The following is a 16,060-nucleotide window of genomic DNA, read 5'->3' as shown; positions in this document are numbered from 1 at the left end:
AAAAACATGGCTGAACATAAAAAATTCGCTTCATGAAAATAACATAACCAATCAAAGCGTTGCTTGTAAATTTGGCTTTAGCTTTACGGCGTCCAAAGACCGACGCCATCTAACGTCTTGGCATTCTTGTATGTATATTTTTTTATATATATATTTTTTACACACATATATCTCTCTTTTTTTTTTTTTTTTACATATATTGCTGATTATATTTCTCTTCTATTCATGACTGCACGGTAAAAGTCCACGGGTTCATAAATAATTTCGTGTGTGTGTGCTCCAAAATAATTCCAACAAAATAAAAAATTCTATTATTTGTTTTAATAATTAAAAAAAATTTACAACAATTAACTCAATAATAATGTTAATAATATATTTGAGTGTTAATAAATAATGTGAATAAACAAATGAAAAAATATTGTGAGCGGGAAAAAATGTCGTCATGGAAGATGAGTTAACCCGTCCGCGAGGTCGCCTATGTGTATAACAAAAAAAAAAAAAAAAAAAAAAAAATACAAGAAGCCTGTAATTCGTATATCAATTGTACTATCAACACACAAGTGAGAGAGACGCGTTTTTATCGCATCGTTTGCATCGTGGTGAGTCACATTAACTTGATGATTTGGCATCAAAAAAAAAATTAAATATTCACTGTGCTTTGGATAAAATAAAAAAGCAATAATTTTTTCATTTCATTTGATAATTATAAGCAAGTGAATTGGTAAAAAAAAGGATAAAAAAAAAAAAAAGATAAAAAATAAGAAAAATAAATTAATCTCAAGTCTATGTTTATGTTTACTCTGTGAAATTTTATAACCCCCTCTTATTTCCAGTTCCCCTTATCACTCTTCCCGCCGATCTGTCTGATATTATTTCATAACACACAGACAAGTATATACTGTATTTATTTAACCAAACTATTACCAAGTATCCAATGACCTTACTCACTTGATTATCAAAATAATTGCGCAGTCTAATCATTAATCATATAAAAATAAATGTCATTATTTTACTGATATTTCATATTTTTAATCCTTATTTTATTGTTGTTATTATTGTAGATAAATTGGAGTGAATTGAACAATTTTAATAATAAATATATATATAAAAAAATACAGTGATTTGGTGTTTTAAATAGAAAATATATATATATTTAATAAAAATATAAAAAACAATGAGTGCATCAGCATTGAAATCATCAATGCAAGGTGTTGGCACATCACCAACAACACCGGGACATTCAATATTACCAATGAATGTTGTTGCTCAAAAAGTTGTACCTGGTACTGAATCAAGTGCATCAATGAAACCTTTAACAAATAGTGGTATGAGTTATACAATGTTACAACCACCAAATCAACAACAAGCACAACCACTGAGTCTTGTGCAAGATCACAGATCTCAAGTTTATCAAAATCAAAATCAATCATATGCTAATAATACAACAACATCTACAACAACCGGTACAGCAACAACAACATCAATTACATCAACAACAACACCAACATCAACAACACAAGCTATTACAACAGCTGGTGCAACAACTACAACAACAACAGTATCAACAACAATAACTGGTATTATTGATAAAGATGCTGTTGATAAAACAATGACAAATGGAGTTGATACAACGACAAGTGGTGGTAATAATAGTGATATTATTGGACAAACAAAACAAAATCAAGATACAAATAAAAATAATAATTCAAGTTTGGAAAATACGAGTGTTAATACAACACAACAACAACAACAAGATTGTCAAAAACAAAATGATAATAATTGTTCAACTGTCAATGAATCATCAGGTTAGATAAATTAATTTTTATACTAATAATGTTTTATAAATTTTTTATTTTATATTAATTTACATGATTGTTTTACAGGTGCATTGCAAATAACAAAATTAGAAGAAACAACAAAAGCATCTGTTAATAATGGATCAAAAAAAATTGAAACATTGCAATCAATTGTATTACCATCATCAACATCATTAACAATAACACCTGTTAATAAATTAAATCAACAAAATGATGATAAAAAAATAATTGCTGACAGTCCACAAAAATCAACAACAACAACAACAACAACCTCACCAACAGCAGCAACAACAACACAATTAGCTAAACAAGATAATGAAAATTTGCCAGTAACAACAGCTAAAATTGAACAAAAAATAGCAACAACACCACGTTCTACACAAAAAAGAAAATCACGTGAAACAAAAGATTTAAAAACAAATAGTGATGGTGGTAAACCAAAAAGAACACGTGTACAAACACAACCATATCAAAGTCCATTACCAGAAATTGCATTAATTGTTAAAGAAACAATGAAAAAAACAACAAGTACTAAAAATCCAGATGATAAACTTATTGTTTTTTATAAAAATGAATTTTTAGCTGTACGTAATTCAGAGGGTAGTTTTTATGTTTGTCAAGCAATGCAAAATATTTATAAATCAAGTAGACGTATACGTATACGTTGGTTATCACAAGATAAAAATAATGGTGAAATTTATTCACCAGATTTTTATGATTTTACAGGTATATTAATTTATAAATTATAATTATTATATTTATGAAAAAAAATTACTAATACATGAATTTTTTATTTTTTAGATTTTGATTGTATATTGACAAATTTAAATTTGAATAAAATTGATAAAAATAAATATCAATTAACGAAAATTGAACTTTTACGTACGGAAAATATATTAAAAAGAGCTATTGATGTTGAAGCTGGAGTTTCAGAAAAACCAAGTGTAACAGAAGAACATCCTGATGGACGTGAGTATATAATTTTTAAAAAATGATAAAATTTAAAATCCAATTTGTTGATTAATTGTTTTTTTCTGTCTTTTAGTTGATTTGTCATTATTTAAAGATGAATCACAATTAAAAAGAAGAAAAAAAGGTAAAGGAAAAGAAAGTAATTCAAATAAATCACCAAAACGTCAACGTAAACGTTCAAGACAAGATGATTCATCAAGTTCGTCTGATGATGATGACGATGACGACGATGAAGATGATGATGATGATGAATCTTCATCAAGTGAGGAGGATGAAAAAAAAACAAGTCCAAAAGTAAGTCGTGCTAAACGAACGACAAATAAAGAACTTGCATTAGCTAAATCATTGGTTAAAGTACCATCTCGTGCTAATCGTGCATTATTAAGAGGTGCAAGAACGAATACAGTTGTAGAAGATAATACGAATTCATCTAAAAAACAAGATACTAAAAAACAAACTGTGGCTAAAGAAAAAACGAGTCCTACAACAAGTCCTTCAACAAATCCAACAACAAGTCCAACAACGAGTGCAACAACTAGTACAGCAACAAGTCCAACAACAAGAACAAAATCACGTGGTAAGTTATTTAAATTTAATTTTAAAAAGTACAAAAATAAATTTTCTATTTGTTGAGCAAGTATTTGAGATAAAAAAATAATTGTATTTCTATTCAGGATCAACTCCAGCAAATGACACGGAAAAAACAAATAATTCAACGACTGGAAGAGCTAAAAGAGCGTCAACTACAACTGCAGTATCACCAGCTGAAAATTCATCAACAAGAAAAAAATCACAGGGCAGTACATAAATAAATTTGGAATTTATTTATTATTATTATTCTTTTTTTTTTTTTTTTAATTTTTTTATCATTTTTTTAAAAAGAAATATAAATATCAATTTTCTTTTTCGTTGATATATCGTAAATTCGAACCATGAATAATAAAATTTTATTCGTGTAATAATAATTATAAATAAACAAAAAAAAAAAAAAAAATTAAATTTACAAGATATTAAATATTTGATAATAACAAAAAATAACTTTGACCAAGATTGTTGTAGTCTAGAAAAAAATTGATAAAAAAAAAAAAAAACACGTGATAAATGGTTTTTTTTTTTTTTATTTAATAATGAAAAATAAAGGAAAAAAAATATATAAATAATTTTATCGTTCACGTTTCGGATTTACTTGTATAATAGAAACAATGAGAAAGTCAAAAAATAAATAAACATCTAAATTTAAAAAGAAAAAGAATCATTGTTTAACAAAAAAAAAAACAAAAATATATATATCTAATTGATAATTAATTTTTACCCAAATTCAGTGTATGAATAATATAAAAGTAGATATAAAATTAAATAGAATTGTTTGATTTTTATTTCAAAAATTATTAGAAGGTAATTTAGATTGTCTATATCGCCTTAAAATAAATTATGATTAATAATAATCGACAGAGTGCTTTTAACAATCTATTGCACTTTTATAATAGTCTATTTTTGATGTTGGACGTGAATCTTCCTTGATTCAATTGGGTTTGATATTTAAAAAAAAAACAAGTAATAGAGAGAAAGAAAATTTTTTAAATCCTTCAAGATAAGGATAAAGAAAAGTTTAAAACTTTCCAGTGGATATTTATAATATCTATGTACAAATAACTATATGTTTTTTGAGTAAATAAGTCTTTTTTTTCCTTTTAATCATAGAAAAAAAAAAAAAAAAAAACGATAAGAAAATTTTTAATTATAAAAAAACAGAATAATAATAAATAATAATTGGCAAGGAGAAAATAAAATTATCGAAAATAGAATAATAATATGTACATCATGTTGAAAAAAAAAAAAAATAAGTAATCCACTGCTCAAATTTAATGAAGAAAAAAAACGAAAAATAACGTAGCAGTTAATTAAAAATGAAAAGAAAAAAAAAATAATAATGATGATAATATTAATAATTATTATTAAAATATGGTCCAACGTGTGTTTTTGAGTTGGAAGGTGCAGTTTTAATTTAATGATACCATGAAAATAATAATAATTATTATCAGTGTAATTTAAAAGCACAAATTGAGTGTATGATTTAACTGAAAATTTATAGATTAAATTAAAAACAAAAGTTAAAATGATTAATTACAATTAAATTACACAAAAAAAAAAAAATGAGAAGAAAAATCATAAATAATAATTGTCGACCACGTTCATTTAATTTGCAAATTATTTTTATTTTTTATTTCGAATATTTCATTTGAAGATTATAAAAAAAATATATTGATTTATTAAAATATTATTATTATTTTTCAGCCATGGATTTGGATATCAGATTGTATATTTACCGAAAAAAAATATTAAGGCAAATAACAGTCTAAATTTTTATTTTTAATTATCATTTGTTGATGTAGCAATTTTAGTTGTTTTTCAAATTATAATCATCATGATTTTGCCAATATATTATATTCATATATAGGTATATATTTTTTTTTTCTATAAATAATTTTTTTTTTTTGATTAATCAAAAAAGAGCATTTAGATTATAATCTTAAGGCACAAAAAATGTCTTTTTTTTTTTAATTTGTAAAAGAACACGTGTATTTTATTTTTATTTTTCATGAGAAAATAAAATTTATAATTTGTAAAAAAAAAGGGAAAATAAAAATTGAGAAATTGAAAATAATGTATAAAGTCGTCGAGAATGTCGTGAAGTAAAAAAAAAATTTAATTCATAAATAAATAATATTGATAATCGTTGATAAAAATTTTTTAAAAATTGGACATTCTGGGTACAAATTAAAATTATATAAATGATGTGAAACATTGAATTATTGTCTGGAAAAAAAACCAAACTGTTTTTGACGTTTAATTATATTTTTTTTTTTGATTCTCAATTTATAATCTATATGGGCGTGTATGATAATAGCTTGGAATATTTTTTTTCTAATTTTTAAATGCGCTTTAAGAATAATTAATTGTATGAAAAGCACACGCAATATACTGTTTAATAAATAAATAATTAAATACAAAATTGTGTATGAAAATACAATAATGTCAAATTAATAAATGCTGGATTAATTTAAGTACATGAACTGGTAAATAATAATAATTAATAATAAATAAATTGTCTTGCGTGTTGACTCAGAGTGACCTTGGAAAATTATTTAAATAATTTACCAATTTGTATCTGGATTTTATATTTTTGTTTGATTTTTTATGTGACAATTTGAAAAAAAAATTACAATTTATTAAATTACTGAAAAATAATCATTTGTTTTATTTAAAAATATTTTTTTTTTTTATAAACATATTAAAGGTTTAAAATTTGCAAAAAATAAAACACAGTAAAAACGTAAAAATTGATTTGTTTTTTTTTTTTTTTTTTTCAATAAATATTTCAATACAAAAAAGAAAAAAAATAATTCATTACACAAAATATCTACATTGATTATACAAAATTACATATTTCCGACAACATTATTAAATAAATAAAAATCATTTTAATAATATAAAACATCTTTATTTTTTTTTTTCAATTAATTAGTATTTTCCCCTCAATTACATTATTTTTTAAAATTCTATTTTTAGCTAAAATGTTTTTTTTTCTTTTTTTTTTTTTATTATTACTAAATATATTTATTAATACTCTTTTTTTTTTTCTGAGACTAATATAGAAAATATTGTCACATTGTGTTGGACACATTGGAGGGCAAGCACGGCTAGACAGTCTCGATTGCCAAAAAAAATATATATAAATTTTTTTTCATTATTAAAAAAAAAAAATATCCCAACTCTAAATTGTACAAATATAATCTTCCTAATTTTTTTTTTTTTTTCTAAATAATTATATAGTACATTATATAAAAATTAGGAAAAACAAATATATATATATATATGTATAAAATTATTAATTAAGTTCTTTGATCATTTAATTATTTTTCAAAAGAAAAAAAAAAAAATTTGTAAATTAAATTAAAAAGATTAATTTTGCGGCCCTCGAGTCAGTCAATCAGTCTATTAATGGAACCATTTATAAATTTAAAAAAAAAAAGAAAAACATTAATAAATGTTTTTTACATTTTTTTTTTTTTTTTCATCTTCAAACAATTGCTGGTTCAGCATAATGATGATAATGATGATGTATATGTTCATGCACATGATGTCTTCCACTAGCACCACTTGTTGCTGATTCTTTTTGTTTAAATTCAGTCTCCAACCACTTGACAACTTGTGACATTGCTCTTGCTTGATCTTGTTCTCTTGTAGCATGTTTTAATTGATGTTTTTTACTTGTTTTATTCAAACTTTGTAATGTATTTAAATAATCAATATCATTATTAATATTATTATTAATATTATTATTGTTATTTGTATTATTATTATTGTTATTATTATTATTTATATTATTATTACACTGTTTATTTGGTTCTGTATTTAATATATTTTGTGTAACAACTGGTGATGATGATTGTAAATTATTACGTAATGATTTATCTGGTGTTAATTTACTATTTCTTTGTGTTGATGTTGTTGTTGTTGTTGTATTATGTTGATTTCTATTTTTACGTAAATTAATACGATATTTTGTTTTTGTATTTGTTGTATTTTTATTTGAATAATCTCTTATTGGTTTATGATAAATTGTCGTTGTTACTTGTTGACGTGGTGTTGATTCTGATGATTGTTGATAATTTTTTTGTATATTATAAGGACTTGTTGGCTCACTGTAAGGACTTCTTTGTTGTTGTTCACTCTGATATCGTTTTCTAAATAGAAATAATAATAAATTAATTATTATTATTATTGTTAAATAAAACATAATAAATATATGATAAAATTAATAATTGATCAATACCTTGATGCATGAAAACTGAGATTATTTTTTTCCATATTAGCTTGTATTATTTCAAGTAATTGTTGTCTTTGCATTGAGCCACTTCGTTTACGTTGTTTTGTAACAAGTGGTGTTAATGGTGTTAATGGTGTTATAGATGGTGTTATAGATGGTGATAAATCACTATCATCACTAACATCACCCTCAGAACTATTTGAATATGGTGATGGTAAATTAGGAACTGGTCCAACTCTTTTTCTTAATTCATCTTGTTTTGTTTGTGATACTGGTAATGGTGGTACATTATCAGCATCATCTTCACTGTGCGATTCAACAAGTCGTCTTGGCTGTAAAATAAAAGTAAAATATTTTACTATTAGCATAAATTATATCAAAGTTATAAAAATATATATAAAAAGTATATCTTACCTCAGCACGACTACGAATAATTCTTCGTCTTCTTGGTATTCTACGATTTGAATTATTACCATGACTACATGAATTAACATTTTTATTATGACAACATGATGATGTATTATTATTACCAATATTATTTGGTAAATTATTTGACAATTTTGTACTTGTATTTAAACTTGTTGTTGTTGTACCAGCAGCTAATGATGCTGCAGTTGGTAATGGTGATGTTGCATTATGATTTGGTGTCATTGTTGATGCTGTTGCTGTATTTTTATCTGGTGATACTGTTAACTTAACTTTAATTGTTTTACTACCACATGGTGGTACTTGTATTGATGCACCAAGTGTATCATATATTGTTGTTACTAAACCAGCAATATCATCTTTTGTTATTTTACCATGTCCATCAAAATCATATAATGTAAATGAAAATTCTTGTCTCTTTCTATTTCCCTCAGCCACTGAGACGTCACATTCAAACTCCTAATTAAAATAAAAATATAATAAATTAGATATTTTCCTATTTTTTTTTTTTTTTCTTAGAATCAAAATTATTGGAAATCATTTTTAAATATTTGTCCTAGATAAAAATCTATACACCCTTAAAAACATAAAAATAGAAAATTCGTAGGATTTTTATTTTTTCCTCAAAAAAAAAACATAAAAAAAGATGAAAAGAAAAAAAATTCTTGGGTCACTTTTATTCAGCATTAGTCACACAAGATAGATAGATTTTATACATATTTTTTTTGTGTCGGCTTGTGTGGGTTTTTTCTATTTGAAAAAAAAAAGAATCAGTAAAAAAAAAATAAAAAAATATATACCTCAAAGTTGAGTTGTCGTGTTGCATTAGGAATGCTTGTTTGTTGTTCACAATCATTTTGAGTATTTTGTGTTGATGCTTGTGATGTTACAGCTGGTATTGTATCTGGTGTAACAACAAGTAATGTTGCTGGTAATGGTGTAGATGGACTTGAACATGGTGATGGTACACCAGCTCCTAATAATTCTTCTGAATCACTGCCCTCAGCAATACCACCAACAACTAGAAAAGCAAAAAACAAATAAATAAATAAATTTAAATTAAATTATTTCATGTAATTTTTAATTGAATAAATTTACTAAATAAAATTTAAAAAAATGATTAATCTTATAGTGAAAAATGTGAATGCTGGGATAATACGTTCTCGGGGCATTTAGCAATTTCGAATTTAGCATTAACTGGTAGTCTTGGTTATTTACTATAGTCTTGGATAATCACCAGGGGTTTTATACAGTATGATGCTTATATGCTATGCCTCTTTGGATGGCCGGCATCAACGTTATATTCTTTCTAAAAATTTTTCTTCGAAGCCTTTCAAGTGACCGCTCTTAACAACACACAGACACACATGCACATTAATATACCAAGCAATATATAAAGTTCTTTCATTTTTCTCTTCTTTTTTTTTTCTGTAGAATGGCTTGTCTTGTCTGTCTCATCTTGGCTCTCTTATTCTCCTTTTTTTTTTTTTTTTCTATCCACTACAACTATTTTACTAAAATGCTTATTTAAACTCTTGTGTGTCTGTCTCACTGTAGTACCAATGAGATAGACATAAAAAAATATATATACACATTAACATTAAACTAAATTTATATATCTATATGTACACACATATTTATATATGTATAGACGAAAGTATATCCTCTCGTTTGTCCACCGATAAATCAAAGATTATACAACATTTTTCCGAGCATGACTATCCTCAGTGGTATTTCAGGTTCTTTCATCTTTCAGAGACCTCATGGACTCGTTTGTGAGATCAACGCGAGTATGTACTGCTTATTTATTTTTATTTAAACCATTAAAAAAAAAATAAATAAATATCATACATAAAGATAAAAATAAAAATACATAAAAAAAAACTAAACTCATTTCTAAAATTGTGTGTTTTGGTTTTTCTAACTTTCATGTGATTTTTTTCAACACTTATTTTTACTCCAAAATTATAAAAAATATAATTTTTTAAAATGATATATCAAGAGGTTTTTAGTAATATTTAAATATAATAATAATGAAAGAAATATTTGCTTGTTGTACAATATATAAAATAACAAGAGTTCAAGCAAAAGTAACTAACCCAGCGGGATATTAAAAGAGAAAATACGAAGGTGCTCTATCTCGTGAAATATAACGCTCTCAAGTATCCACAATGACCTCTGACTAAATATCTTATAAATTGCATATCAAATACAAGAAAATATGCATTTTTTTTTATTATGAAAAAATAAAAAAAATCATGAATGCTCCTGGGTATGCAAAAAAAATAAAAAAATAACAAAGAAGAATGTGAATATAAAAATAATATCTAAAACAGAAAGAGCAAAAAAAAAGAATTCATTATGTAACCCAGAAACGTAGTCAACATAATAATGAGGTCAATTCGAAACCACTGCAGTATTAAACAATAAAAATAAAGATCTTGATTATTTTTTTTGCTCATTTTTTATCAACCCCATGTGGTTTGAAGCCAAAAAAAAAAATGAAAACAAAGATATTTTCATTAATAAAAAATGTTTTTTAAAAAAAAATCAACATAATTTTGTATTTTTTTTTTTTTAAATTTTAAGAGTTTAGGGAATACAATTTAGGTGTATATGTATTTTCCAAGAAGTAAGATCAACAACTAACAGAAAAACTTTGTTCATCGTCGTCGTCGTCGTCGTCGGCGGCAACAGCAGCCGAAGGCAACACTCTTCTTCTTCTTCTTTATTTTTTTTATTCTTCTTCTTCTCATCTTGGAGCCGCTATTATTGTTGGTTTCCAGGAAGCAAGTCCCCAACCAAAACGCCTCTTATTCCACTTTGCTTGAGACTTATCCCTATATATATTTTCTACCTCTCTTTCAACCGACAATCTTGAATAACCTTCCTTTCTCTCTATATACATCTAACCATCTTTCTCATCCACCGAGACTCCATCATCATCTCAATGTACCATTATCCATATATACTGACCAGAAATAATATTTCGAAAAAAAAATAATAAAAAACATTTAAACATGAGTTACGAAATAACAGCCAATAAAATACTAACTCCATTTCGATTATTATTTTATGTAAAAATTATTTTTTACTATTTTTTTTTTTTTTCAAATATATAACCGCAATAAATGATGCATCAGTAGGATCAATATAAATTAATGGAAAATTTCGAAAGACAGATGGTTCTAATTTTTATCTACTCCAAAAATTAAATGGTATAATATTTCTATCTTTTTTTCCTATATTATTTTCTTTCCCTTTAAAAAAAAAAAAAAGGGAGGAGAACCGCCCATGTAGTCGGTTTCTGACGAGGGAAAAAAAAAAAAATTTTCCTCGTTAGAGAAACATCACTAGGGTGACTGCCGCTTTTTTTTTTTCGTTTTTTCTTTTATCGTTCCATTTACCGAGTTATTGTAAGGTATATTCATTCTCAGTTTTTGGGGATTTATGGCTCCAAGGCGCGACAAAACTCAGAGGATATATTTATCGTCTATGAGTGCCCCTGGCGTCTGCAGGTGAGACGCTGTGAGGTAAAAACGAAAAAACAAAATAATAATAATATATCAAAAAAAAAAAAAATTGGAATAAGAAGAAAAAGAGAGAAAAAAAAAAAAAAAAGGAAAAAAGGTGCGGCGACAGTCGTCGACTGGTCGGCTTGTTTGCCGGACCATTTTGAAAGGGACCGGAATTTCGAGGAGGTCCTTTTGCCTCAACATATATATATACACATTATATACCATACCACGAAGATTTGTATTGGATATTGCGTACCCCAGGAGCTAAAAACCTTCTTCTTACTAACCGACAATTCCAAGAATTTTTCTTAATTACACAATTTTTTTTTTTAAAAACTCTTCATTTGATTATATTATTATTTTTTTTAAATACAAAATAAATTTTTTAATACTTATGGTAATGATAAAACAAAAATTAAAAAAAAAAAATCATATTTAAAACCGTTATTTCGGAGTATATATTTTCATAGAAAAAAATAATATAAATAAAAAACAGGAAGTTCATTGACTAGATGGAATGTATTCTTTTCCGGTTTAAAAAAAATAAATAAATAATATTAATAAGTATATATAAATAAATAAATAAATAAATAGATAAACAAACTGATGTAATACAAGTCGTATGAAAGAATTTAATAATAAAAAAAAATAAATTAAATAAAAAAAAAAGAGATATATATTATAAATAAATAAAAATGTATGTCATGTATATATGTAAGGAGGGAGAGTATAGGGTCGTCGAATATAAACATGCCGTAGAAAGAAAAGAGGCATAAAAAAAAAAAAAAAACGACAAGATAAAAAAAAAGATTTAAAAAAAGGCCTGCATATGAATGGGATGTCGCAAATAAACCCGAGACTCAGAGAGCAACGTGAAACGGCGGCAACGTTTATCGTGGCTGAAGCGTGATAGTAAAAGAATTCTAGTGTTAAGTTACTCCTCAGAATGAGAAGATAAAAAAAAAGAAAAATATTTTAAAAAGAATTTTCCTTTGAATAATATATATTTCAACACATGTAAGCACAATGTTTGCCTGCTTTGAAATAATATTTAAAATAACAATAATGTCGAGACAGTTAGACAACTTTTTCTTCTTTTCTTTGAAGAAAATTTTAATTTTCTTTTATCTTCTTTGAGAGATAAATAAAAAAATAAAATAAATATCGTAAATACAATATCAGTCAAGGGAAATTATACATGTTATTTGCAAAAATAAATAAAAATAATAATTTTCCTGACCAACTGTACAAATGTTAAGTACATTCAAACATTCCAAGTAGATGCATAATAAATATGGTCAATTAGCTTTCTCAATATATTGTCTGATCATATACGGAAGTGGAATGTATAAATACTCAGACAATTAGATGCTTATTTATTTTTTTATTTTGGAGTATTGTCTGATTATGTACTTCCGTTACAAGAGTTTGAATTTATTTAAAATTATTTCAAATGGGCATAATATAATAGTAAAAAAAAAATAAAATACGTAAAGTTAACGTCTCTTTGACTAGTGATTTCTATCCACTCTATTGAATTCAAAAAAAAGGGTTAAAAACCAAAATATCCTTGCAATTATTTGACTCAATTTTTAATGTTTTATCTTGTTTACTTTTAGTTGTAATTATTTTTTAACTTTGTATTGAAATTTCTTTTAAATTTCATATTTTTATTGTTTAAAAAACCCCTCCTCAATTACGATACAAAGAATTTATTTATTTTTTTTTATTCATTATATCTATATGAGCTGTTGTGTGTATAATATTACTCACGGTAAAAGTCACTTACTCTTTTTAAAACATCAAACAGAATATGGTTACACAGGGTGGCTTGTATACATGCTCAATACAATCGTTTTTTTTTTTTTTTCACCACGACAATAGACTACATTATAATTTATTATTATAAAGGTAGATACACCCCTTGTATTTTTTTAAAGGGTGAATCAACATGGAAAATAAACACAAAGGTAAATTAAGTGAAAAAAAAAAAAAAGTATAAATATGTATAATGTTGCATATTATATGGTTTTTTTTTTTTTTTGTTAATTAAAAATATAAAGAATTTTCTTTATTTTTCATTTGATCCTGTACTCTTTTGAGTTGAATAAAAACAACCACATAAAATCCCTTAATGTTAAAAACAAGAGTAAAAAAAAAAACGATTACGTGTTTTAAATTTATCTCTTTTTTATTTTTGCCAAGTAAATGTTCAAAGGAAATGACTGGGAGGAGTTAGAAAAGAGAAAAATAAAGATAAAAGAAATGTAAAAAGAAATATATAAAAAAGAAAAAAAAATAAAACATGATGGCAAAGAGACTCGCCGAGACATCCGGAGTGCTTTATAGTCGATGCCAGATGGTAGATCGAAGAAACAAAATTCCTGGAGAACGATCAACCGGAATGCCGTGCTCTCATTCAAGTCTTTGTATTATTACTACAGTGAAAATCGATATCACTTGTGTATATTGTACACACACTTATACTTGACTAACCATTAAAAAATATTTAAAAGGAAAAAAAATAAAATCATAATAAAAAAAAAAACAAGTACAACATTGTAATAAAATATTCAAATAAACTATTTTTTTTTTTTCTTTTTAAATTATTATTTTTTTTTTTTAAATAAAAAAAAATTTTTTTTAAATGCGGTTGCGTGAATTGTGGTTATAGACAGATACAGTCACAACAACAAAACGCGTTGGTTGTCGTTGTCGCGACCCCAATCGATTTGTTTCGGGTCAAAATTGCCGAAAATAATAATAAAATAATAATTTTAAATATCCATTAATTTCGATGAAAATTAATAATTTTTTTAAACAAGTTTAAACTGCATTTAAATAGTATGCATGTTTTTCAAACTATTGTATAATGTTTTTATGATAAATATGTAATATTTGTGATATTAAAAAAATAAAACAAAATTGTTTTATATAAATTACCGGAAAAGGGCTTGTAGCCAGCGAGGAATCTAGCTCGCCACCACTTCACCAATCCGGTAGCCATGGGACCTTCATACGTACAGCCACGAAGACTGTCCACTTTTTTTTTAATAATAATTTTAAATAATTATTAATCCAAATTTTAATCCAATATTGATGCCTCACTTTAAATACACAGTATTATTATTTTAAATATAAACACATACACAAATAAAACACTTGTATTAAAATTTTTCACAATAAAATTATTAAAATAATTTTTTATTTTCACAATTCACTATTTATTAATTAATTTAATCACTAGATATTTATAAAAACTAATAAAAATTATTATTATATTAATAATAAATATATTTATATTTTTTAGTTAAAATTTTGGAGTAAAGTTGTTGAGTCAAGAAAGACCGTGGATGAACTGCTGTAGCACGAGAGATCGTCCTCAGCTCAACCACGTTCCCGCCTCGCCTTTTACACCCCACTTTTGTTGTTCAGGAGTGTAACAAAAAACAGCATCGCCACTGGACCACATACACAAAACTATTTATATTTTTTTTTTATAAAAATATATTATTTTTAATACGATATTATATGTTGTTTAATTATTTATAACTTTTTTTTTTTTTTACTCAATTTTTAAGATTTAATTTTTGTTAATTTTATGAAGGATTAAATAATTTTCTTGATGATTGTTTTTGGCTCATGGAGGCTCATTAAAATTTTACATTACTATTTTTATCTATTTTTTAAATGCTGGTGGAAAGTCTGTCTGAGAATGAAGGTTTTTCACTTGATGACAATTACATAGATAAAATATATTTATTGCTGGGGCTTTCATACTACACAGTGAAAGCAAAATATGCTAAAATGTATATTAAGTTTGTTTTTTTTTTGAATAAAAAAAGTTGATAGATATTTAATAATATTATTGGGTGTTTTTTAAATTAAATAAATTACAGATATATATAAATGCAGCTGTCTGTGTTTTTTAAATTGAAAAATTAATTAGAAAACTGTCTTGGTCATTAAAATTTGTGGCAAATAAAAATTTTTTTAATTAAAAAAAAAAAATAAAATACGTCATTGAAGATCAAAGAATATAAACACAAATGTCTATTCGTTGATGTACACTTCATGACAGAGTGAAAAAAGAGATAATAAAATGAGACAAGAAAAAAATAAAAAAAGTATAAATAACGAAAGAGAAGAGAAGAAGAATAAAAAAATATAAAAAAAAAAAAATTGTCGGTAAAAGATCAAACGGACCCCGACTGGTCGTCCCCCAAACAATTTTTATTTTTCCTTATTCCAATATCAACGATTAATTTATTTTATGATTTTTATTATTTATAAATTATTATAAAATTTTTTTTTTTTTTATATTTACTCGCCTCAGGAAGAATATACAATGGAAAAACAAATTTAATTTTTTTTGCAGATTAAAAAATACAGATGCAAACTTTAAATTTCCAGTTATATTTAAATTAATAAATTTTTTTTTAAGGTATTTAAATTTAAAAAACAAAAAATAGACATTTAAATTTGTCATGTATTTA

At 24.9% G+C, this 16,060-nt stretch overlaps 2 protein-coding genes across 2 annotated transcripts; one reads left to right on the top strand and one right to left on the bottom strand.

Annotated features, from left to right (window-relative positions):
* Window positions 1-84: 84 nt before the first annotated feature.
* LOC122847763 (serine-rich adhesin for platelets-like) lies at window positions 85-5,945 on the top strand. The gene is made up of 6 exons (XM_044145620.1): window positions 85-599; window positions 1,062-1,805; window positions 1,884-2,543; window positions 2,619-2,786; window positions 2,863-3,366; window positions 3,464-5,945. The coding sequence occupies exons 2-6, from the start codon at window positions 1,175-1,177 to the stop codon at window positions 3,595-3,597; spliced, it is 2,097 nt and encodes a 698-aa protein (XP_044001555.1). The 5' UTR covers window positions 85-599; window positions 1,062-1,174; the 3' UTR covers window positions 3,598-5,945.
* Window positions 5,946-6,478: 533 nt separating this feature from the next.
* Window positions 6,479-14,783, bottom strand: LOC122847762 (putative uncharacterized protein DDB_G0277255). The gene is made up of 5 exons (XM_044145619.1): window positions 14,508-14,783; window positions 8,847-9,067; window positions 8,035-8,505; window positions 7,627-7,952; window positions 6,479-7,537 (listed from the first exon to the last, which is right to left on the bottom strand). The coding sequence occupies exons 1-5, from the start codon at window positions 14,569-14,571 to the stop codon at window positions 6,871-6,873; spliced, it is 1,749 nt and encodes a 582-aa protein (XP_044001554.1). The 5' UTR covers window positions 14,572-14,783; the 3' UTR covers window positions 6,479-6,870.
* Window positions 14,784-16,060: the final 1,277 nt, after the last annotated feature.

The sequence above is a fragment of the Aphidius gifuensis genome, linkage group LG1, assembly GCF_014905175.1.
Source record: "Aphidius gifuensis isolate YNYX2018 linkage group LG1, ASM1490517v1, whole genome shotgun sequence".
Taxonomy (NCBI): domain Eukaryota; kingdom Metazoa; phylum Arthropoda; class Insecta; order Hymenoptera; family Braconidae; genus Aphidius; species Aphidius gifuensis.
Note: the sequence above shows the minus strand (reverse complement) of the source record. Positions and strands in the feature narration are given on the sequence as shown.

Excerpts from the sequence above, each read along its gene's own strand:
- LOC122847763 (XM_044145620.1), top strand. The coding sequence starts at position 1,175 with ATGAGTGCATCAGCATTGAAATCATCAATGCAAGGTGTTGGCACATCA. Across the intron at positions 1,806-1,883 it reads AACTGTCAATGAATCATCAG|GTGCATTGCAAATAACAAAA; the intron begins GTTAGATAAATT and ends ATTGTTTTACAG. Across the intron at positions 2,544-2,618 it reads AGATTTTTATGATTTTACAG|ATTTTGATTGTATATTGACA; the intron begins GTATATTAATTT and ends TTTATTTTTTAG.
- LOC122847762 (XM_044145619.1), bottom strand. The coding sequence starts at position 14,571 with ATGGCTACCGGATTGGTGAAGTGGTGGCGAGCTAGATTCCTCGCTGGC. Across the intron at positions 8,506-8,846 it reads CACGACAACTCAACTTTGAG|GAGTTTGAATGTGACGTCTC; the intron begins GTATATATTTTT and ends TATTTTAATTAG. Across the intron at positions 7,538-7,626 it reads CTCAGTTTTCATGCATCAAG|AAAACGATATCAGAGTGAAC; the intron begins GTATTGATCAAT and ends ATTTCTATTTAG.